We start from the raw sequence: 25,872 nt of genomic DNA, 5'->3' as shown, positions 1-25,872 counted from the left end.
TATATGTATTTATATTTAAGTTTAGTCCAACGGCTTCATTGAGAAACTTCAAGAAACTAAGGACAACGGTTAATGCTGGAGATTGGGACCTGGAGGCCAGAATAGGAATTGTTATTTTCATCCAATTTTTACGGTTTGAAATTTTTTTTACCACTGATTATTATCATATAATAATAAAATATCTGATTTGCATAAACATTTGTCACTTGAGCCCTTCATTTTGGGCTCCACATGCAAGCGTTGCAGAAACATGGAATCAAGAAATCCCCACGCTGAGTTGTTGAGACAGACAGCCTGTCATTTCATATGCAGCACTGACTTTTCCAGGCTGTTGATTTCATTTATGAAATGTAAATTGCTGATGGGCCTGGGGAAGGGAGCTTCATTAATGATTTTTCAATGCCATCAACACTATGTTCTCAAGTAAAACGGGCCGACCAAACTTCATCATGCTTGTGCTTGAGTCAGAGAAGGGCAGCCATGGAGACCAACTCTGTTTAGGAGTCTCTGTTTTGTTTTCATGAAATTAAAAGAAATCTATACAATATATAAATTCCAAGAATCGACATTATTTTAAGAATGCCTCTATTTTAGATATTTTGTAAGGAGAAGGTGACTATCACTGACTTTTCTTTTTTCACTTTATTTTGTTATCATTTTCACATTTGCTTGTTAATACATAGTGGCCTGATACGTATAATAAATAACAACCATAATCAGATTTGTCAACCAATGATATTTTCCTCATGGCACTCACTAAATAAGTGTATTATATGCATTATTTATATTGTATTTATGTAATATGAAATATTTGTGTTTATTTGATCTGTAACCCCAGTAGCATATAAACGTCATGAGTCCTGAGATGAGTTATTATTTCCTCTGCTGAATCATAGCACATAGATCAGTGTTTTGTGCAGAATAAGGATCAAAATATTTGTTGCAAAAATGAAGAAATTATCTTATATAATCCTCACATGCCTCTTCTACGAGATACATACTACTATTACACCCACTTTACAGATAACAATACTAAGGCTCCATAATTTGTCTAAGTTCATTTTCCCTAATAAGTGACAAAATTGGTCTTTGAATACTGTTTTTTATGACCACCTTCAAAGCCTTAAGCACTTATAATGAAAACAGCTATAATTACTGTTGCTACAGAAAGAATAAAAGCTTTTAAACATTTCATACATAAAAACATTATAGTAAGCCACATTCCATATCTTACAGGTAGGTTGCTATTTACCTAGGGTATTTTATGTAGACAAAAACAATTATTAACAGTTTTTATTATTTAGTTGACATAAACAATTTAGCCACTAAAGTGGCTAAACAATTTAGCCACTAAAGTTTCTATTTTTTTCAACCACCATATTGAACATGATTCAATATCATGTTGTATAAATTAGCTTCTTAAATTAGGCTGGTCAAACTAAATAAATAGATTGAGCTTTGATAAAAAATTGATAGCTGTCTGATACACTCCTGTGGTTGTATTCCATATTTAATGGCACAGGAAGGTTTTACATTTAAAAGCAGGTCACCAAGTCCATTTTTGTAAAATATACAGAAGATCTTCAGCAGTCAGTTGTTTGTGAGTTTTGGTCTGAGGGAGTCTGGAAACCTGATGGCTAAGGACACAACTCATACTGCCAGTGGTGTGTCCCAGATCCAACCCAGGTGTCTATGTGACCTGAGCAAGTCACTTTCAGTGCTTCAATGTTCACATTAATAAAAAAGGATGCTGTAGGGGCACCTAGTGGCTCAGTCATTTGAGCATCTGACTTTGGCTCAGGTCGTGATCTCATGGTTCATGATTTTGAGCCCACATCGGGCTTGAGGCCATCAGCACAGAGCCCTCTTGGGATCATCTGTCCCCCCCACACCCCCTTTCTCTGTCTCTCCCCTACTTGTCCACTCTCTCTCTGCCTCTCAAAAATAAATAAACATTTAAAAAAAGGATGCTGTAAAAATTAAACTGAACACTACATGTGAGGCATTTAGAACAGAATCAGATACAATGCAAGTAGCGCACATTATTCTCTTGATACTTTAAACTATGTTTCTTATATTTTTCTACCATACTGCTAAATAAAATATATTTTAAATATATATTTTTAAATAAGACAATTAAAATTTTGTGTATTTAATAAAAGTTAGTGTTCATGAATTTCTTCTAAACCCATGTTTTTTATATCATTTGAGTAATCATTTGCAATTTCTAATGAAAATCTGCCACTAGTGTGCACACATATACATTTACAGGACTGTACTATGGCTCTTAGTATATTACTTAAAACCAGGGCACCTGGGTGGCTCTGTCAGTTAAACATTTGACTCTTGATTTTGGCTCAGGTCATGATCTCATGGTTTGTGGGATGAAGCCCCGTGTTGGCTTCTGCCGTGACTCCCTCTTTCTCTGCCCCTCCTCTGTTCATGCTTTCTCTCTCTCAAAAATAAATAAACAAACATAAAAAAATAAATTATATGCAACACACACACACACACACCCATACACTTTCACATTTTGTTGCTTCCTTGATGCTTTATGGGAGGGGACAGAGAACTACTGTCATTCCAAGTAACTTGGCTTCAAAATTTGGGATTAGGGAAAATTCAGACTGAACTCATGTTTTTTCATGTCCCGAGAGGACTTGTTTTGCACACATTTCATCTGTTTTGATAGGTAGCACTTGATTTCATCTGCTGTGGACACATTACTTTGTAGCCCAGGTAAATAAAATTGTGAGAAAGAAAAAATCTGACTACCTTTAGGTTTGACTTGGAACTTATTCAGTTTACAGACTTCCAAAAGAAGAAACTGTCCCAAGTTTAGGTGGTGTCACGTAGAGAACCAACACCTGGCATCATCTCCTCCATGACTTTTCATCTTATCTGCGCATACATTTCTTTACTTCAATATTCTATGGACTATTTAATATTTTCCTTCTTCTTTTTTAACCATGTCCTTATGGTTTTGAAATATTACACATCCTCTATGCTTCTATTTTTCCTGCTTGAGTTTCTAAAGTTGTATCATATTTGTTTATAAAGTGAGGAATCCTCCGTTCAAAATAAAGGGGCAAGGTGATGGTATTCTCAAGTAATTAGGCAACCTCATAAAAGTAAGGACTTGCAGAGATCATTTTGTACTGCAGTTGGAGAAAAACAGACACACAAACCGACTAAACAAAAAATCCCTTGGTTTGAAATTTATTTCCTTTTTATTAATCAATGATTTAATATGAGGCATCTGAAATTCTAAATTTTAATTTTTTCACCTTATGAAATGGAAAATTATATTAGCTGATGTATTTGTGGCTAAGATTAGATTAAATAATTGAATAAACATTTTACGAGCACTCATATACTAATATCTAAATAGCAGATACCCATAGATTGGATAAAAAACTTTGATATCCCTTGTCTAAGGCAGCATTGGAGGCCACTTTATATTTCCTCTTTTCCAGCCCTCTTTTTCAAATATTGTAAGATTTTCTTGGACAGACTTTTGTCTTGCTCATCTTTGGAAACACAGCATCTAAAATATCCCCAGACTATACCAACATTCAAAATTTGTTATTGATACAAAACAAAGAAAAATGTGGTTTAAAGATGTCAGGAAAATCAAATCTATAAGCTTTGCTTTTAGGTGGCTCAGGCCAAAATATGAAATGGAATCTCTCTTCCATTAACCTAAGCCTTACTAAAAGCCCATTAGAACTGACTCACCCACATTCAACACTGATACACATTATCTTCAGATTTTATATTTAATTTGCCCCAAACAGGAATAATTATCCAGAGTAAGTGAATTAACTAGTTTATAGCCAGTCTAAGCTAGAGTCTCAAGCTAATGAGCAGTGTTCTTTCCATAACATGTAGGCACACACACAAACACCCGCCCCCCCCCCCCAGATGCACACACACACACACACACACACACACACACACATTCTCTCTGCCTCTGTGTCTGTCTCTTTCTCTTGCCTCTCATTCCCATTAGGTCAAAAAAAATTTGCTTTATAAGCTTCTGTAGGCATAGTTCTAAAATGGTTCTAGTTTGTAATGCAAGCACTTAATGTGTGACTCAAAGCTTTGTGTCTAGGACCTGATGCTGCAATCCTTCCTTGGCAAGATTCCCAAGGAGTTTGATGCTCACAAGGAAAGTTTGCTGAGTGGACACTAAAGATGCAAAATGAGCCCAAGGGCATTCTCTCTTCGCAGCAAAGAATAAACACATACATTTTTCCTGCCTCATTCTGTCATCATTTCGTTTTTGCGATCCTTGGTCTTTCACATATGCTAAGCCGATGTACCACGCTTCTGATAGTGCCACTCTGCCTTTATCTTCTCTTTCTTTTAGGCCTCCCTGTGTGTGCCTCATTATTCTTTCCTTCTTGCAGTTTCCATCGTGAAGAGTACACATTGAAATAAGTAAGAAATAATTGGAAGAGGCTGCACTTATCAGCTGCACAAAGAACAGTCAGAACAATGTCCTGTAATGTTATTTGAAGATGGCAGGATAGTTGGTTGAATATATTTTAGGTAATGAGCCAGTTGACTTTAAACCGTTCAATGGGTTCAGAAAGTTGTACAACAATCATTTGCTCAGGTAAGGAAGTAGACATTCTTTTGTTTCTCCTTATCAAAGGGAAGGTCCTTCTTTAACTAGATTCTTCCCTGTTTCTCTGGGCACCAACATTCACTTTCTTTAACTTGAAGCAAGAATAATCAATGAAGTTAATAAAAGGTCACATGTTTAAGTATGGATCATCCTATATCTTATTCAAATATGTAAAAATAATGCATGACCTTATATGAAAAATAATACATTTAACATTTTTAAACTGAACAGGAAAAATAAAAAGACTTATGGTAACATTAAAAAAATTATCCTCAAGGAGAGAGGCATATTAAAACATTCTCATAAGGTAGCATGAGTGACAACAAAAGTAGATGTGCAAAGGGACAGTGACTCATTTTCTTATGCTACTTTGCCCCTTCTAATGAGACCTTAACCGGAAAGAATACCAAAGAAGGAATCTTGGGGCTTTACATCCATAATTGTTTATATATTTCACATACAGTTGTATTTATCATCGAGCATTAATTTTTTGGAAGGAGAAAATAAAAATTCACAACACTTGGATACATTAATTTGTAAAGCCAATGATTATAATACAGAAAATTCGGCAACCTTAACTGCTTTCTTGCCAACACATAACCCCTTTCCATTCTGTCAACTTGGCATTTTAGCATGATCGGCACAACAGGAAAAATGTTAGTCTGTAAGTTTCTGCTTAGAGTGACAGAGCTACAATTGCTAGCTCAATTTTCACTTAAACAATTCTTCAGAAAGTGAGTCATCATGGATTTGTAAAGGCATCTATCGACACTTTATTTTTTGAATCAGACTGCTCTCAAAAAAATTTTTTTTAATATTTATTTTTGAGAGAGAGAGAGAGACAGAGTGTGAGTGAGGGAGGGGCAGAGAAAGAGGGAGGCACAGAATCTGAAGCAGGTTCCAGGCTCCATGCTGTCAGCACAGAAACCAATGCAGGTCTTGAACCCATGAGCTGAGAGATCATGACCTGAGCTGAAGTTGGCACTTAACGAACTGAGCCACTCAGGCGCCCCCTGACTGGTCTTCTTTTAATCAACAATTATCTATAACTTTCCTCCATTCCTACCAAATGCAAAAATTTGTTATGGGGAAAAAAACAACCTTGAGACCGTGTAAGGATAAGTCTTTTTAATATATTCCAATATTGAAGAACAAAGGAAAATAAGATTATTTTTAGGTGCATTTAAGTCTGATACTAAGTAGCTAATCCAGCATAGAAACCTTAGATAATCCTTTAATCTTTGTGCATCAATTTCTTCACTTGTTAACATGATAGTATAATATTTTCTTCCTAAAATAACTCAAGGCAGAAATAAATCATGTCAATAATTAAATCAGAAACCAGGCATGGGAAAACCTAGAAAAAACTACACTAATATTAAAATGCTAATATTGATTATTAAATCAAGTATTCTAGATCAACTATTAGATTTTAAAAACAATATTACAGCAAATTCTAATATTTCTTAGAAGATGGCAATGTCATAGGCAAAGATGACATTTGTGAATTGCAGTATTATTAGAAAAGCTTTAATTCCAGAATGGTGAATCAAAATGTATGTTAGTTGCATTCACTTATTAGAACGATCAGTTGCAAAAGACAAAGTAAATCCCTGTAACGTCAGTTTAGAGAATTAGAACAATAAATAACATTAAAACTGGAACTTTTTGGAAGTTTAATGTCAATCATTGAACATCAGAATATTTTTGGTCCCAGATAATGTAGCAGTATGGCAACGCTGATTATGTTCCAACTGATGCATGTTGAATTAACATATTCTAAAAAGTGCTCTTAGAGACAACTCTCTGAGACCAACTGGTTTTGATTCTTTTCATAAAAGAAGACTGTATAATATCTACTTCTTCAACAGATTGTCAAACTTTTCGTTGCAGGTCTCTAGGTCTCAGTATTTAAATAATGTTTATAGAACCAACATTGGGAACTTCGGGATAAGACTTATAAACTGAAACTGAAAATGCACAAAATACCAACTTTTAGCAAATGAAAAGCAGGACAGATAGATTACTAGTATTGGCCCTCAAGATACCTAGTTGTACTCATGCTAAAAAGAATGTCCTGGGTTCTTCAAGTAGCAGTTTTAAATGTATTCTTTACTAACTTTCCTCAGAACTTTACTCATCTCACCTTGATTCTTTCCATCACTCATCCATGTGTGACCACACCTTCAAAATCGATACACTGACAAACATATCTCACAAGTGTATCTTCAACCTAAATTCCTTTTCTGCACCTCACACTTAGATAGCTTCCAGCTCTACATTTCTTTTGGGCGTCCTATAAACAGCTAAAACTCAACAAGCTGTTAGCTACACTTATGATTGATCCTAAGCTTCTCCTTTTCTGGTGTCCCATCTCAGTGGTGTCACCAACCATTTAGCTGTCTAAAATAGAAATCTTATTAAATATAATATTTTTCAAAAATGTCCTCTTCTCTCCATTTCACCTGCAACCGTCCTGGTCAAGGTACCATAATCTCTCACCTTAATACCATCAGTTATATCTGAATTGTCTTCTTGAATCCTGTTCTGCTTTTCTCCATCTCACTGCCATAGTGGCCATCACAGAAAGCAACTCTCTCCCCTTCTGTGGTCAAACATGTACAAAATACTTTTGTGGATATCCATTGCCCTTAGACTAAATACCAAAAACCTTAATATGGCTTATAGCAGGAGTTGGTAAACTTTTCCTGTAAAATGCCGAAGAGTAAATATTTTAGTTTTACAGGCCATTTGATCTCTGGTGTAGGTACTCAACTCTGCTATTATGGCACAAACACGGCTACAGACAAAACATAAATGAGTGTGTTTGTGTTCTAATAAAATGCTACTTATAGATACTGAGATTTGAATTTCTTATATGTTTAAGGTGCCCCCAAATTTTATTCTTCCTTTGATTTTTTTCAACCATTTAAAAATATATAAGCATTCTAGATTTGGTCCATGAAATATAGTTTGCCTACTCCTGGCCTTCAAAGTTCTGCTTATGTCTTATCTTTGTTTTGTACTTCTCTTGTTAATGTTTTCTACACATCTACAACACTGTCCTTTTTTCACAAGAAATTTGAATGTGCTGAAATATCTTTTCACTCCTTGGCCTCTCCTATTCTCAGTTTTTTCACTGGTTAAAATTCCTACTTATCCTTCACATCTCAGATAGAATTTTGTTTGGTTTGGAAGTATTCCTTGATTCCCCAACCTGAGTCAGATTTTTTTTTAATGTTTATTTCATTTTGAGAGAGAAAGAGAGAGAAAGAGAGAGAGATACAGAGACAGAGACAGAGTAGATGAGGAGCAGAGAGAGGAGGAGACACAGAATCTGAAGCAGGCTCCAGGCTCCGAGCTGTCAGCACAGAGCTTGATGTGGTGCTCAAACTCAGGAGCTGTGAGATCGTGACCTGAGCTGAAGTGAGACGCTTAACTGACTGAGCCACCCAGGCATCGTTAAGTCAGACTTTTCTATACTTATAGTACCATGTTCCTTCTGTCAAAGCATTTCTCTCAGTTTTATAGGTGTTCATTTATTTGTGTGATTTACCCCCTTATGTTCAACACCTTCTGTTAGACTTCTATGAAAGCTGAAACCCAATTTTTGACTTGTCATTGTCTTTTCTGTATATAATATGAAAAATTCAAGATATATTCTCAAGTGAAAAAATATTACAGAAGAATCTTGGTAGTACTCACAGTAGACTCTCATTTTATCATGACATTCATATATTTTAAAGAGAAACATTCATAGTTACATATGGCCTGTTGCGGCTGATGATGTAGGCTAGTTCACTCAAAACGTATTCACACACTTCCTTACCTTTCCTTCCTCTAATCTAGAGGCTGAAAAATGAAACACCTTTTTGCCCTAAACAAATTCCTTATATGTTAAAATCATTCTAATCAGATTTTTTTGATTACCCAAAAACGGGGAAACACACACAGATACAATTTACTTATGTAACGAAAAATTCAAGGGCACCTGGGTGGCTCAGTCGGTTAAGCATCCGACTTCAGCTCACAGCATGATCTTGCAGTTCATGAGTTCGAGCCCCACACTGGGCTCTGTGCTAACAGCTCAGAGCCTGGAGCCTGCTTCGGGTTCTGTGTCTCCCTCCGTCTCTCTCCCTCCCCCTCCTCTCTCTCAAAAATAAATAAACATTAAAATATTCACAGAATTTGTGGAATATAGTGGCAGAATTTCATTAATGAGAAAACTGGCATCTCATAAGACTAGTGCTAGTAACTTACTTAAAATAGCTAAAGGCTACATCTTAAGACATTTCTATGCCATAGAGAGTTTTTACAAATTAAGTTGGCTGTTCTTCCTTAGTGGCATACCATTATGCACTATACATCATCATTTACAAAAGTTTTTCTTTGACTCTTAAGCTAAATGGCAAGTGTCTTGAAGGGAAGAACTATACATAAAGGCACATTCCATCTTTTTACATTTTACATTGCAATGTATCTCTGTTTAAATATGAAATGTGTATTCTTTGCTTTAAAGTTGCTTTTTCTCTATAGTTTTATAGCATTGGCTATAATTCCTATTTCTTATTTCACTCCTCTCCAGTGGATTTTATTTTATTTTACTCCATTTTATTTTATTTTTATTTCAGCTTTATTAAAGTATAATTGGCACATAAAATTGGTAGACATGTAAAGTGTACATCATGGTGATTTGATATATGTATACATTGTGAAAGGATTCCCCCCATCTGGATTTTATTTTGTATTTGTATGTCTGCCTCTGAGTTAATTCTGCAATTGGAGACTTGCATCACTTAGGGTTTGCAGTACTGAGCACAGTGCCCATCAAAACCACCTATAAAGCAAACAACCAGTCAGTTTGTCAACCAGAGCAAGGACTCAAGAAATGTTTTTGAGCAATATTTTGAAGAGTCATTAGTTGAGAAAAAACACAAAAGAAAAGTGCAGATGAAAGCAAGTTTTAGGAAGTATTTTCCTTACTTTCTATTCCACTATAAGTGATGAAAAAATTGGTCAGCAAAAATTAAATGTTTGAAGTCTTATGTGAGACGTTATCCTGGAGTCATTTCTTTAAATTTACTTTTTGTCTCAATATTAATTTGCAACAACTACTGAAGCCTTGCTAACAACAACAAATATGAAACCACCTTTAGGGACTTGCACATATTAAACACCAGTTTAAAAATTGTAACAAAAGTGATGTCACAAATGCTGACTTGGAAAATGAATCAAGATATTCTTGGTTCCATAGTGATTTCTATGATTCAATAAAAGCTGTGGCAGAATAAAGTCATTTTCAGATTTACTGTAAAGATCTTTATTTGTTTTCATCGGTTACTTTGTTATTTGTTGAAAAAATTTTACTTTCATTAATATAAATGATAAAATATGGATTTATTACAGTAAAGCTTTATAAATACTATAATTTAAATAATATAACCTTATTTATTATTTTAAATATATTATTCTATACAATCCACATATTCAAGTTTGTTTAATATGATCTATAAATTTCTTCAAGAAAAGAATCATTAGAGACATGACAGCAAAGTCGTGAATTCGGCAAAAATTTAGAATTAAGTAGCTGACCACTTGATTTTTGTCTATGATTTGATGTTTAAACAATTTTAATTATCGTAAAAGCTTTTACTTTTTCATATCAAATTAAATGATTGAAATTTCTCTTCAATGTCACATGAAGCTACCTTACAGATTTAATGAGGCAGAGGTAACTTATAACTGTATTTTGGGGGCTCCTGGGTGGCTCAGTCGTTTGAGTGTCTGACTTCGGCTCAGGTCATGATCTCACAGCTCGTGAGTTCAAGCCCCCTATCGGGCTCGGTGCTGACAGCTCGGAGCCTGGAGCCTGCTTCGGATTCTGTGTCTCCCTCTCTCTCTGCCCCTAACCCACTCGCATTCTGTCTCTCTCAAAAATAAAAATAAATATTAAATATTTTTTTTAATTAAAAAAACTATATTTTGCCATGCGAACATGAAATTGAAGATTATTACTCCCTACGGTAAAAAATAAGTATAGAAAAAAGAAAATTGGTGCTTTCCGCTATTTTTATGATTTCATGTTAAATCATGTAATGTTAAATGGCAGTTGAAGTGAAAGAAATGGATGGATGGACAAGCTAAAACTTTCTGACTTTGCCTGATATAAGCCAGGATTGTACTTACTGTTTATTTTGTTTTGTTGAGATCAAATATATACAACCAATCAGGTGGACACAAAATCAGAATCTCTATAGAAAGGATTAATGGGAAGTGGAAATCCTTAAACGCAGATGTCTTCAGACTATGTATTTCATCTGGAGTAGTTTTTCCTAAAGGGCTAATCCAGATCTAACACAACTGCTATGTACCAGTTCTCCCACTGGGCTGTGCTTGAACAAAATAACATTCTTCCAAAAATAGATTCAGAAAGGAACTCGCATTTCATGGTGGTCATTCTTTGTAACTACAAAGCTTCTGTAAAGGAAACATCAAGGCGCCCCTTCAAGGACCTACCTTACTATTAAAAGAAAAGAAAAGAAAAGAAAAGAAAAGAAAAGAAAAGAGTCTTCTGTGCAATGAAGAATATTTGGAATCAAATAAGATATTCTGAAATAAGGAATATCACTTTGAACTTCATGAAGAAAGCTTAAAAGGAGATAATGAAAGGGCTGGAGAAAAGTCAGAAAATTAAAAACGCAGAAGGGAGAATGAGCAAGTAGAAAAAAATATATTTTACATGTTCACATATTCCACAGCACTTTAGTACATATTTTCTACTAAAATAACCAAGACAAAATCATTTTGCTCATAAGTCACCTTTTATCTTGTTAAGTTACACTTTTAAAATAAGAATGATATTTTGTCAACTACACACCATACAAGGCCATGAGGATCAAAATCATTTGAAATAAAGAGTAAAGAGCAACGGTGATATGAGTTATTATAGTCACTATTAACAGTATAATTCATATTGTAAAAGCTGAATTCTTTATTCATATTCATTTGAGGGTTTCTTTAAGGCAAAATTCCTGTACGCTGATTTTGTACAGTTTTTCTCTTAAGTATATACAATTTGATTTTGTCCCAAATTGAATTCCTTACATTCATTTCTGGTGAACCTGGCTTCCAGTATGCTGAAGTAATTTGGAATTGTATTACTATCTTCTACAAGTCCATGATGTTGAATTCTGACTATAAAAACCTTCCAGGATTACTCAAAATTATTTTATATGAATCATCCTAATACTAAAATGGGGTTTATATAAATATGCTATTTTTTAAAATTGCATATATTTGAGATAGATTCCAGCTATTCTCTCTCTCTCATTTATTTGACTTTTACTATCATGGAAATAAATTATATTAGTCATTCCCGATGAAAAATTACCAATATTACCCACACATTTCAGTGATTATAAATTTATTTTTTGGTTGTTTGCTCAATTAGCAATTTTTAAAATGAATAAACGTAGACAAATTTGACATTTCAGGTATGTTTGTTCTATTTTTATTAATCTGTAGGTTTAAAAAATATAATGTGCTTATTCATCCTTTGTTAATTATATGCATTGTAATACATTTTCCGTATGAAGCTTATCTTTTCTGTTTGGATTTGTTCTCTTTTTGTCTTAAATCCTACTCTAACCATACATACACAATGGAATACTGAGTCATAAAAAAGATTGAAATCTTGCCATTTGCAACAACATATATGGGCCAAGAAGTTATGCTAAGTAAAACAAGTCAGACAGAGAAAGAAAAATACCATATAATTTCACTTATATGTGGAATTTTTTTAAAAAGAAAACAAACAAACAAACAAACAAGACAGAAATAGTTTCATAGATACAGGAAACAAATTTCCTGATTACCAGAGGTGGGGAAAGGTTGGGAGCAGGGCAAAATAGGTGAAAAGGATTAAGAGGTATAAGCTTCTAGTTATAAAATAAATAAATCATGGGAATGTGGTGTAAAGCACAGGGGATATAGTTGATAATTTTGTAATAACTTTGCATTGTGACAAAAAGTAACTAGACTTCTCAGGGATCATTTCATAATGTATCAAAGTATTGAATCACTAGGATGTACACCTGAAACTAACTAGGTATTGTGTGTCAATTATATTTTGATAAAATAAAATAAAATAAAGTTCTGGTGATTGCATTTAGTTGAATTTTTATGCACCCCCTTCCTTGTCTATACATACTCATCATTAAAAATTAGGAAGAAAATAGTACAATAACATAAAAATTGATGAAATAAGGGCAGAATGTTAAAAAAATCTATCTTTTCCAAAAAGCTTTCTTTTCCACCACCATTATCAATGACCATGAACTGGCTAGTGTTAGAATGACCACATGGCATGGGATGATGAAAAACGATTTTGGAATGATAGGAAAAGAAAAAGGAAACTCTTAAGTAGGTATGTCCAGTGATCAAAGACTGAAACGCACATCAAGTGATTTTGGTGGAAATCTGAATTATTTTGTGTGTGGATATATATATATATCGATATATATATATATATATATATCGATATATATATATATATTCATTCCACATGCATTTCTTCCAGGGAAAATTTTTTGAACTGAACAGCCTTAATAAAAATGTGGAAATTTGAAATATGCCTGTCTTTTCCTCATTTTTTTTTAATATTTCTGTTTTAGATTGGCAAAGGAATAATTAGCATCCTTGAATGCTTAAATTACTTAATGGCATCAAATCATTTCAACTTAGATTGTTATGTAAGTGTCCACTCCAACCACCAATCAGATCATGCCAAAGAAATCTAGTTTCTTTAAAATAATTTAGTGTTCAGGTAAATCTACAGGAATGCCATTAGTCTTCGCAATCAATTTATAATACAATTTGGCAACATTTTGCTATTTATTGGGCATTTAACTTTACATGTGAGAATTCTCTTGCAAGGTAAAATATTCTGATTTACATATTATACCAGAATAGCATAAAGTTGTATATAGCACTGAAATAACTACTATCATAAGTGAAGATAAAGTTTTAGGTATGATAATACATTTCTAAAGTGAAATATAAAGGCCTTAACAGATTTCAAATCCATGTTGCTTTAAAATACTTTTAAAAAAATCAAGTATGCCTATGGGCTGAGAAACAAAACTCATGTTGTACTCTTATGTTTCATTAAGTAGCAATTTCGTTTAATTTAAAATTAATTGCAAAGTTAGAAAAATATGACTTAAGGGTGTTTTTCTATACATTGCTACACTCACTAATGAAGACTCTCCATGTGCCCTTCATTTCTCTATGTCCTTGGCTGCTTTCCCCTCCCCCAGCTCACCCACAACTCTCCCAACTCCAACACATGTGTTACAAGTTTACCAAAAGTTTCTTTTTCTTTTAAATAAAGTATTGCCAGTAAGTTTGGATTTTTATCACTAAGTCCCTGTACATTAATTGGTCAATAGTTCATGCAGATCTTCTCTTCAGGCATATTTCTAACCTATTTTTAACATTCAGTATGGTCAGTATAATTTCATGGTCTCACTGGTTTACTTATGTTCATCTTGACAATAAGAAATATTAGAAAATTCTGAGTATGATACCGTGCCCATAGAAGGTACTGGGATTAATTAGAAACTAAATATATTATATTGGACTAACCATATTTACTTTTGTTTTAGGAGACATAACTTTGTGCATATCAGAATCCACATTACTTTGATTGTAGTACAATGGGAAGGCTGGAGGTGTTTGCTTTAGATTAGATTTCTAATGCTGACTGTATTGCGAATCACAATAATTTTGAAAAAGTTTCTTGGCTACTCCATTTTTATTTATCTATAAAATGAAGGTTTTGGACTATAGTTTATCTCTAAGTTCCTCCTAGCTATAAAATTTGTTTAGAGTTTGGTTGTATCCAAACTTAACAGAATGGCAAGCTAACACTGAGAAATTTTAAGTGTTTTTATCTTAAGTCTTTGGTTTCTATAGCTATTCTTTTTAAGATTCACTTTGGGATATTTACTAAATGCAGATTTTCCACTACAGACTGGTGGAGTCAGAATAACTTATGCATTTTAAAAAGCTTTCACAGTATTTCTGACATAGTTACTCTTGTCTTTGTTATTTCATAGTAAAATTTAGAATTTTGAGAGAGAAAATAGTCCTTTTTCCTTTGCTCACACATATACAAGGGCGTATGAAAGTTATAGTTTTAAAAGTCTGAAAAATAAATGATATATTGCTTTGTTGCAAATAACTGAATATGCAATAGGCAGATCAATGTGTTTTCACATTTCATTATACAATATTACCTTTTTCCTTTAGGGAAACTGGAAGCTTCACTTCTTTCCCCTTAATAGGCTCTGGAAAAAAAAAACAAAAAAACATTGAGCCTTTATTTGAAGCCAAGATAAAAGGATTTGAGAACACATATATAATGGAGTCAGTGAGCTAGAAGTAAGGTGAACTTGGGTGGAACTTATATAATGTTTTCTTACAAAAATGATTTTAATCATACAGAGACAAGGAAACAACAGCATAGAGTACAACAATCCATCCTCCCTGATCATTTTCATTTAAAATAAATGTAAATTGTCGAATGAGTTACAATCTATTTGTTCATTTAAGAGAATGGGCTTTGGATGGATAGGAACTATTTTAGCTGTAATTTTTTTAAAAACATATGGCTTCTAGAAGTCTCCCAAACTGTTATAATCAGCACTAACTTAGTTTATTTCTTTCAGGCTATGTGATTATTTTTTTTTAAATAAACAAATGGAAAACCCTGCATCTGTCATGTAAATGTGGTGCTTCAGTCATCAGACTCCAGTCAAACACATTTCAAGAATAAGACAGAAATAAAACACAAAAGCCAATTTTATCTATAAACTCCCACCATCATAAAAATGTGGCTCTTAGTTTAAAAAAAAAAAACAAAACTTCGTTTATTCTACCAGGTTCAAATATAAAGTGATTCTAATCATATCATGTGTTCCAGACATATGTGTGGGTGATGTCTTGAATAGGATCATACTTCCTCAATAGCCTATGTAAAAGATAAACCAGTTTTCTGCCTTGTCTGCAACATATCTCAGTAAACATTTTACTGACAAAAATTACTTTTGATGCAGTGAGAAAGGAAGGGAAAGGGGAATAATCTATCCTTCCAGCCCTTTGTTTTATTCCCACCTTATGGTGTGTGTGTCAGGGGGAGAGTGCAGAATATGATGGTGGGACTCGTAAATGAATATCTCACTCAAGCAATTGCTTAGAATTGAGTCCAGGTGACTTTGGATGGTGTCAAGAATGGACTTAGGAGTTCTATTGAAAAGGCTGTGTCCCTCAAAGCAAGATTTTCTTGGTAGAAAATATCCATATTTTCCTTTCCATATCCTTAAATATCCATATGTTTGCAGAATATTTTTAAATGGCTTTGGTGGCAAGGAAAATTCCGTGTTGCCATTTAATGTGCTAAGTATAAGTAGGGCCTATTTTTTTTTTCTGTATTTCAGCATCTGAAGATGAAATCAAGAGCCATGGATTGAATAAACAGACTGAGAGGCTTCATTAACTTTTTTCAAGCTAATGGGGGTAATTTACTGCTTTTGCATTTCCTGGCTAAACCAAAAAAAAAAATAATAATAATGTATTGTGAAATGAGAAATGTTGGTGGGGACAGATTCCTAGTGGGGTGGGAGAGTGCAGCACCTGGAATTTCAAGTTCAAGATACAGCATATTGATTTAAGTGGGGAGGTGTATATGTTTGCGTGAGATTAAAGTAGTTATAAAACACAAGAATGAGGGAGAGAACCCACAAGACTGCTTTGATATTGGTGGAGAAAGAAAGAAGAGGTGGAATGCAAATTTATAATGTATTTGAAAGTCATAAACTCATCACTTTAAATGTGGTGAAAGTTCACCAAAGTCAGACACTCAACTGACTGAGCCTTCTAGGCGACTAAAATTGATTTAAAAAAAAATGTTCATTTTTGAGAGAAAGAGCACACTTGTGTGTGAGCAGGGGGTGGGGGAGAGGCACATAGAGGGAGAGAGGGAGAATCCCAAAACATCCCTCACTGACAGCACAGAGCCCAACCTGGGGCTTGATCTCAGAACCATGAGATCATGACCTGAGCTGAAATCAAGAGTCCCACACTTAACTGACTGACTGAACCACCCAGGCTCCCCAAAAGTGATTTTTATTTCCACGTTCAATAATGGGAAGATGCCTTCTGCTCCCAGGCTGGATCATTTCTTGCATTGATTTTCTTGAAGGTCATTTCCTCTCAGTGTCCATTTTGATTTCAAGGGGTTTTCACCTGATTTAGGAAGTCCACAGGCTAAAGTAGGAAAGGAGTGGGATATCAAATCTTACCCAAACTGTGAAGAATGTTATATAGTAATTCTGTACTTGTATATTAGGAAGGATAAGGATATTGTTGGCTTGGGTCAGCTATTAAGGTATTTTTTTTTTAAGTCATCTGTATTGTTTGTCAGGAGCAAAGCATTGGAGAGCACTTTTTTTTGCGTGATTTTACAAATATGGTAGTTTCTTTGTGTTTGTCCAAGAGCCTATAGAAAAGCTTATGAATCTTGATTATCAAGATCTAGAGGTGCTGGTTAGATCAGTCAGTTAAGCATCCGACTTTGGCTCAGGTCATGATCTCCTGGTTCATGACTTCGAGCCCCACATCGGGCTCTGTGATGACAGCTCAGAGCCTCGAGCCTGCTTCAGATTCTGTGTCTTCTTATCTCTGCCCCTCCCCTGCTCACACTCTGTTTCTATCTCTCTGTCTCTCTCTCTCTCTTTCTCATAACTAAATAAACATTAAAAAATTTAAAAAAAAGATCTGGAACATATTTAAAGATGCTTGGATATAATTTAGAATTCTCAAAGTCATCTGGGCAAGGAGGTTGTGATGGAAAAAAAAAAAATTCACAGAAGAATAGGGAAATGGTTTCAGGTTTTTAATCCCTCTACACTGCCCCAGATAAAGGCAGTAATAAACTAGGGTGAGTGTCCACAATGAACTCTAAATCATTGGGGATCAAAGTCCTCAGACAACTTACCTCATCCTTAGCTCTACCTTTTGTTTGTACAGGTGGGAATGGCCAAGAGAAAGCATGTTTATGACAAATAGAAATTGGGGGATCATCATGTGCATGGTCCCAAGCATCAGAATATAAGGAAAGACAAGCTCCACTGAGAATTCTCTGGCATTAGATCCAAACATACACAGGCCTGGGTCACAAAATTAGAAAATACTTCTAACATCCATCATATTACTCCAATACCAGAGTAACCTAAGAGTGCTACTATTGCAGTCTCAGTAGAGGAGAAATTAATCTCTTTGTTGCCTTGTTTGGGTTCAGTCTGCAGTGCCTCAGACCATGGGTGATTCTTCTATCATCATATAAATCAGACCAGCTGTTACAAGTGACAGTAAGATAGAGAATATAACCAATAATAAGCATGTCTAACAGGATTGTCTGGTTTCTTGATGTTCAAGGCCACACAGGCTTCTGCTCTTGCAGGTGTGTTGAGAGGACTTAGGTGAGTCCACTAGCCAAGGGAAGTCAGTAGCTGAACCAGCAGCAAAAGCCAGCAAGATGTGTCTTTCTCCTGCTCTTTTTTCTTCCCTACACCTCTATCTTCTTAAATAAAGGCAAAGTCTAATCATGTTTCCCTAAATCCTTAATTTGCTCATGGTCATCACATTCCCAATAAATGGGGCCTCAAAGGATTTCTGGGTGATAACCTGAGGTTTATGAGTTGTAGCACTGTTTCAGTATGTATTCTAATGTGTACATGCAAGTGGAATTGATGAGACTGGCAAATGTAGGCAAACTTTTAGCAGCTTAATAGAAATAACTCACAAAATACAGTGACTCCAATGCAATAAGTGGATTTTTTAGCAAGTGGAATTGCTGCATTCTGATTCTGCCACAGTTCAGCAGTAGGCTTCAAAGAGCCTCTTCAAATACAGTAATATGGCAGAAGTGTTTAATGTCCCTGAAATATTACAAGTAATGATGCACTTTATTCTTTGAATTTTTTTGTAATGATAAATTATACTCAGAAAACAAAGGAAAGGCAGTAATAAAATTCTTCTAAAATAGTATCTAACTTATACATAACAAAGACATTTGATGGCATTAACACAATTGAATAATAAGACAGGTGCATTTGAAATAGTTCTAAATCACTAATCATATGCAGTGAACCTTTATATACATAATTTTCTAGTGACTGTGGAGACATCTTGCAAAATACAGGATTTAACCTTAAAGACAAAGTATTCACTAGGAAATTGCCTGAAATTGTACATTAATAACAATAACAACAAAAATAGAAATTACAGTAGTCTGCTTAGTGAAGTGGTCAGTGTGGATTTAAACCCCCCAGATAATATTTTCCGGGACAGATTTTTACAACTGCCATTTCCAACTAGCTTGAGCTTTGGCACAAGTGAAGTCTTTTAAGTAGTAGTTTAAATCTTTGATAATCATCAGTGCCTCAAAGGTAGTTTTAGAGGTAAGCTCCAGTCTTTCTTTTGAACTGCTTTTCTTGTGAACAAATAATATAATGCCCAAATATTCCTGTGGCATAATTGTGAACCCAAATAAATGTATCTCACACTACATTGGAAGGAAGGAAGGTTTACTTTGTGCAAATTATGGTTTGCAAATCATATACATATATATTTATATATGTGTGTGTGTATCTATCTATCTATTGATTCATCATCTAGATATAGATATCTCTATATATCTCCATATATATGTTTGGATTTTCCTGGTAGTATGTTTCAATGACACTTCAGTTCTCACACAATCAAGGAAAATAATCTCATTAATTGTCAGATAAAATGAGAAAGGAGAATGAGGAATCTCTCTCAAAGTACAGATAATCACTGGAGAAAAAATAGACTAAACTCTTCTGTGGGAATTAAGGGGAACCCCTCCCCCCAATAGCTAAAGGACTAAGACTATATTTACATACTGCAGAGCCAATGTATCTGAGTCAAATAGATTTTTCAAACTTAGGTAATGACTCTACACTCAAAGAAAAATTGCTTTGAAGAATAAAAATATAAGAACCTTATTTAAGGAGCAGTTATCTGTGTTAAAATGAAGAGATGGACTTTAGTGTCTGAAAGACTGAACTTTGATTCTTGTCTTCACCTCTTACCTACGATGTTATACTGAGTATCTTACATTATCTCTGTCTCAGCTTCCTTGTTTATAAAAGATTAAGATCTCAAGCACAACTTGCTAAAGCAAAATGTATAAAGTAGATATCAAAGAGCAGATGCCCTGCTTCGCTCAAACGATTCTTACACATTTGCCTGGCTAATTCCTCATCCTCCTACTTGAATTTAATATAACTTCGGGAAAGCCTCCTCAGATGCCCCACACTTGACTAGAATCCCCCATGGCAGTCTCTTATAGCAGCCTGTATATCTCCTCTATAATTCTTATTGCTTTAATTAATTATGTAATTAATACTATGAGTTCCATGAAAGCAAAGACCATGACTTTCTTGTACTCCCAGTGTCTGGTGAGTACATGTTCTAATTATCGCATACTAGATGCACAAAAAGTAATTATTAAATGTGGTGCTTATCTATCCACATAAATTAATGTGAATAACATTAACTCTTGATGCTTAAATAGGTGGTATTTCAAATAATTAATAAAATACACACACACATATATATATGTGTATATTAGATTATAAACATGTAAGTATGCAAATTCAGAAGAGAGAATTCAGTGAAAGTTGAAATAGATAGAGAAGGCTTGATGTTTCATGCTTGGAAAGAGACCTGGGATTTAGATGGACATAAAGGAAAGTCAGTCCATTCCAGAGATTGAAATTGCAAAATTTAAATAAGAATGTCATGCTCTTTCATAGTAACATAGAGCCAGACAAGACTCAAGCATACAGAACTTGACTAAGAGTCTTTGAAAAGAACAATTCAGAACTCTAATTCCAGAGTCTTCCTCCCTATTACCAGCTTTGCCATCTTTGTTTTCCAGTGATTAGCAAAGTGTTTGGATAGATTCTGCACTAAATATATATTTTATGAATGGATAGAAAAGAGAGAATCAAAGCACATAGGGCAAGTTCTTTCCATAACTTTTACTTTCCTTCTAACTTTTTCCCCCTCTTCTCATTCTTTAAGGAAAAATCCTCTTTCTTTTTTCTTTCTTTTAGAAATGGTAATCAGAGCACTTTTTAAGTGACAATGAACTAGAAGAAAGTTTTTGAGGGACAAGTAAATAAATATAAGTTTTCAAATATATGAATGTGACCTGTGAAGTTTGGGCTCACATATCTGCAAAGGAGATGACTCTAAGGTACTGTGGACTCTTTCAGATAGTTTTGCTAACAAATTTCTAGTATTATATCAAATACTAGTGTTACATCAAATTGACTCTATTACCTTTATCCTTCAAAACTGAGGAAGTCTTCCCGGATTTTTCTTTTTTAATTTCTGCAGGAGGAATCATAGGGAGAAAAGTTTACAAGGAATCACAGAGAGGAAAAAAACTGCAAGTTTTTCATGTTTTGTTTTGTTTTCTTGTTTTGCTTTTTTTTTTTTTTACTGAGGCTTAAAGACTCAGAGAGGCTCTGAGTTGATATTCAAGACAGACATATCAACTGGCACAAGTTGCCTATAAAACACATGCAAAATATGCAAAAGACACAAAATAAGCCCACAAATTATTATCACAATTGGAAGATTATGATAGACACATAAAAGATACAAATAAAATGCTATAGGCTTTGAGGAAAGAAGATATAACAATGGTAGCTAACATTGTCTATACTATATATCATAGGGAATGCTCTCTACTGTTTGGTCATTCACTGTTCGTAACAACCCTGTATGGTAGGTAGATCCTGTTACTATTTCTGTTTTTCACATGGAAGGATTAAATAACTTTTCCAAGGTCATGTGGCTCATGACAGGAGACCTGAGATATAACTGATATTTTTCTGTACTCAACCACAAAGGTACTGGCTCTTATAGCTGAATGATAAGATCAGGAAAGGCTTTGGAAGGCAGGTGATACTGAGAGAGACCTTGAAAATGGAAAAGGTTTAGAGAGATATAGATGAAATTGAGAGAAAGACACATTTTAGAAGGACAGCAGAAAGAATGGGGTGGCGTGAGCTGGTCATCTGTCCATTTGCTGAGTCACCTTAACCAACAGAATGTAATGGAAATTATGCTATGTGATTTCCTGGGTTAATCATGAAAGATCATGCACTTTCCATCTGCTTCTCTAGGGACAGTAGCCCTGAGGAAGCGAGTTGCCATGTCAGTAATCCAACTAACACCACCATGTTGGAAAAGCTACATATACACAGCCCAGTCAATAGCCCTAAGACTATGTTTGATTACAGGCACATGAGATACCCAAGTAAAAACTGCCTACTTGATCCCTCCTAAAATTCTGACCCTCTAAATCATGAGCACAGTAAAACTAGCTATAATTTTATACTCCCTAAGTTTTGGAGTGGTCTGTACACAGAAACAGCACTTGAAACCACCAGCTAATAAATAGCAAAATATTGCAGTGTGTGGTAAGTTCTCCTGCGAAGCTCCATAAACAGTGAAACTCCATAAACAACAGAGAAATGATTAATTAACTCTACTTTATAATTGAGATGGCTTTCATGAGAAGATGCCATTTGAGTATAAGCCTCCTAAATTGAGTAGAGTCTCACTGGTTAGGCAATGTCAATTTAGCAATATAACTGGATGTAGGATATAAAACAGATGAAAAAATGCTGAGGATAACTTCAGGAGTTGTACATGTTTTACGGAAGGATAGTCTGCTATCAATTGAAATGTAAAATGTAAGAAATAGAAGACTTTGGAGAAAGATATCATGTTTGTTTTGAATATATTTTGTTTCATGTAGCTACAAGACAACCAAAAGAGCAAATGTCTAGCAAATACTTGGAAATACAGGTGAACTACAGATAATTTGCAACTGTTGCAGAAGCAAAGCAACCTTCAGTCTCATTTATAAATGGAAACAAATAATACAATCAGTAAAATGAATTTTGAATGCCCCAACAAATCTTATTTACTTATACATACTGACCCTACTTAGTGAATAATCTAAGTATACAGAGGCAAAATAAACCAGAAAGTTAAAAATTATTTTCTTAATAATACAGGCAAATTGAAAAAGAGACCAATGGGTTATAATTTTTTACTTGTATGTTTCAAATCTGATCTTATATAAATTGCCAATATTGAAATATTATTCACATATTGGTGGTAAGAAACTTAATTTTATAAATTTTGCTTAGCTATCGCAAGATGTTTAAAACTCACACAAACTGTGTTCAAAATAGCAGTGCAAGTCAAGTTTCAAAAACTTACTGGGTAAAAATTGTTTTAAGAGAAACATATTCGATTTCAGTAAGTTCAGGAACTTTTTTTTTTAATTTAAGGGCCTAAATATGTCTGATCAAAATACACAAAAATAAAATAGCATTGGCTTTTTCTTCTAACATGGTCTTGTGGAAGATAAAATGTATTTATAACAACAGTGTTTCTTTCTAGAATTTTTTTTTAATGTCTACAAAACAGGCAAAACAGAAGACTGAAATAATGGATAATATTGTAGCAAAGGAAATCAGCACTAGAGGTTTTCTCTAGCACAAACAAATATTTTGAACCCCAAGCAATGTGTTTAAAAATTTTTTAATGTTTATTTACTGTTGAGAGACAGAGACACATACACAGTGTGAGCATGGGAGGGCAGAGAGAGAGGGAGACACAGAATCCAAAGCAGGCTCCAGGCCCTGACTGTTAGCACAGAGTCCGACGTGGGGCTCGAACTCACAAACTGCGAGTTCATGACCTGAGCTGAAGTCAGATACTTAACTGAATGAGCCACCCAGGCACCCTTAGAGAGCTCCATTTATAAGTTTAATGATACCTGATAATTTCCTGGATATGACTATTAATATACATCATATAGCATCGAAAGTATTAAAGTTGTTTCATAACGTTTCTATTCCTTCCTAAAGTGATACAATATTGTTCCTAAAGTGATTTAATTTTGATTAATTGCATGAATTTTTAAAATAGTTAATATGTGAATGATCTACATGCATCTGTCATTGTTTTATGTTCATTTGGACATAATTTTTGACAATCAGAGATATTTTAGAAAAGGCGTTTTATAGAATTTAATACATTTTACAAACTCCAAAATATAAATTTTATGAATCAATACAGAGAAAGCATTCTTAAGTTCTCTAAATGGTTTAAAATACTATGATTATAATTCCCATGGGGAAAGATACAATGTATTGATATTTATTTGATCATAAGTTTTAGTGCTCCTTAAAAGATGTTGTCAGAGTTTAATTTTACTGGGAACACTGTCCATTAACTTTGTAATTAAGTATGACATGATCAGAGGCTGTCTTGAACTTTCTCTTGGTGCTAATGATATATTTAATCATTCCCTATTCTGTGGGCTAAAGAACTTGACAAATGTAATTGTAATATTTTAGAATGTTTTTCTCTAAATATCTGTTTAAGTATCCTTAATTAAAAATATTTCCAATTCAATTATATTTATATGTTGGTATCTTTTTTAATCTATTTGTTATTATTTATTTCTTAGCCTTCGCATTTTTTTAAAAAAGAATATGATTTTGTAACCAACATTATCATTTACCTCTAATTGGACGGCCTAATTAAAAAGCATAATATAAAATTTGTTTGAATGACATCTGGACAATGTTGTCAGCAACTGGAGACTATGGTGAGGTATTCCTGAAATAATTTAAATAAGGCAAATTATACTGTTCTTTGAAAGTTTAGCTATATAATCAGTCCAGAGTTGGAAGGTTAGTGAGCTCAGAAAGACCCAACCATATAATACTATAAATACACATTCAAAGAGCTTTCTTGCATTACTCAAGCACTGTAGAGATCTAGGCAAACTGGGCTGTGTTAGTATATTAAGACTGACACAGAGCACAGCATAACATTCAAAACAACTAACAGATGTAGGACTTGTTTAATACACATCTTGCAGTCCCCATGGGGGAGAAAGTCTTGTCCAGTGGATTCAGTATTCTCGCTTTTGGCCAGCTCTTCCCTGCTCTTCCCTACCATAGTATAAGTTTTCAAATTATCCTAGTTGAGGGACTCTCCTAAAATCGTCTAAATACCTCTTTCCTTTAAATTCTGATTGAACTTTATAATTATGATGATTTTATGCTGCAGTAGTTCGGCTGCAAAAAGTAGACTCTGCACATACCTTTATATTCTGGCCCTCATTACACGCTACTAATCTGAATACTGATCAGAATTTTGGGAATTACTTCAGTGGGGTGCATTTTAGTCATTTTGGTTCATCTCTGCCCAGCTCTTGCAGAAATATCAGCAATATTCAGTGATTAAAAAAATCACTTCTTTAAATATTTGGGACCCAAGATAAACTAGGACCTCCTAGGCACAGAATTAGCTACTGAGCCCTAAATCTACTACAAAAGATTTTGTTTTTCAAAGAAAACTTTATTAGCCATAAAATTTTTCTCATCTAATAATGTTTGGCCAAGATGTCAAAGTTCTCACATTTGTTTCAAGAAAAAATATCATTATAGGACTGTAATTTGCTTGGGGGCAGGCAAAGCTAAGTCTGGCCATTCCTGCACTCACATACAATGATAAAACGTTACTTTATATTGTTAAGCATTTTACATATGATTTTGCTATGAACTGAATGTTTGTGTCCCTCCAAAATTCATATGTTGAAACCTAAAACCCAAAATAATGGTATTTGCAGGTGGGGCTTTGAAAAGTGATTAGGTCATGAGATCAGAGCCTTTTATGAATGAGATAGTGCCCTTGTAAAAGAGGCAAAAGAGAGCTGATCTGTGTCTCTGTCTCTCCTTCTCTCCCTCTCTCTCTACCAAATCAGGAATGAGGGCATCTATCTGCAAACCAGGAAGAGGACTCTCACCAGGAACCCAATTGACTGGAACTATGATCTTGAACTCCCCAGCCTCCAGAACTGTGATAAATAAATTTCTGTGTATGCCGCTCAGTCTGTGCTGCTTTTGTTATAGGAACCTCAAGCTGACTGAAACAAATCTCTTTAATTTCTCACTCATTTCAGTGAGTTAGGTACTATCTACATTTCATAGATTGACAACCAAGCTAAGAGAGGTAAAAACTTGCCCAAGATCACAGCTACTAAG

At 34.3% G+C, this 25,872-nt stretch overlaps 1 protein-coding gene and 1 long non-coding RNA gene across 23 annotated transcripts in view; one reads left to right on the top strand and one right to left on the bottom strand.

The window, feature by feature from the left end:
* Positions 1-25,718, top strand: part of LOC113598698 (uncharacterized) — a 67,788-nt gene extending 42,070 nt beyond the window's left edge. For 2 of the 3 annotated variants that reach the window (XR_008298361.1, XR_008298362.1), the window contains one exon: positions 25,593-25,716. This is a non-coding gene — a long non-coding RNA (uncharacterized LOC113598698). Of the gene's footprint in view, positions 1-16,131; positions 16,211-25,592 lie in introns of all 3 variants that reach the window. The other variant, XR_003419374.2, reaches the window with a different exon arrangement.
* TRDN (triadin) overlaps positions 1-25,872 on the bottom strand; it is a 385,182-nt gene that overhangs the window by 78,988 nt on the left and 280,322 nt on the right. For all 20 annotated transcript variants that reach the window (XM_053222303.1, XM_053222304.1, XM_053222295.1 and 17 more), the window contains 2 exons: positions 21,071-21,121; positions 14,932-14,982 (listed from right to left, as the gene is read on the bottom strand). In XM_053222303.1, the coding sequence (XP_053078278.1) occupies positions 14,932-14,982; positions 21,071-21,121 (102 nt within the window). The remainder of the gene's footprint in view (positions 1-14,931; positions 14,983-21,070; positions 21,122-25,872) is intronic.

The sequence above is a fragment of the Acinonyx jubatus genome, chromosome B2 (genome assembly GCF_027475565.1).
Source record: "Acinonyx jubatus isolate Ajub_Pintada_27869175 chromosome B2, VMU_Ajub_asm_v1.0, whole genome shotgun sequence".
NCBI classification, from domain to species: domain Eukaryota; kingdom Metazoa; phylum Chordata; class Mammalia; order Carnivora; family Felidae; genus Acinonyx; species Acinonyx jubatus.
This window is presented reverse-complemented; position numbering and strand designations above follow the sequence as displayed.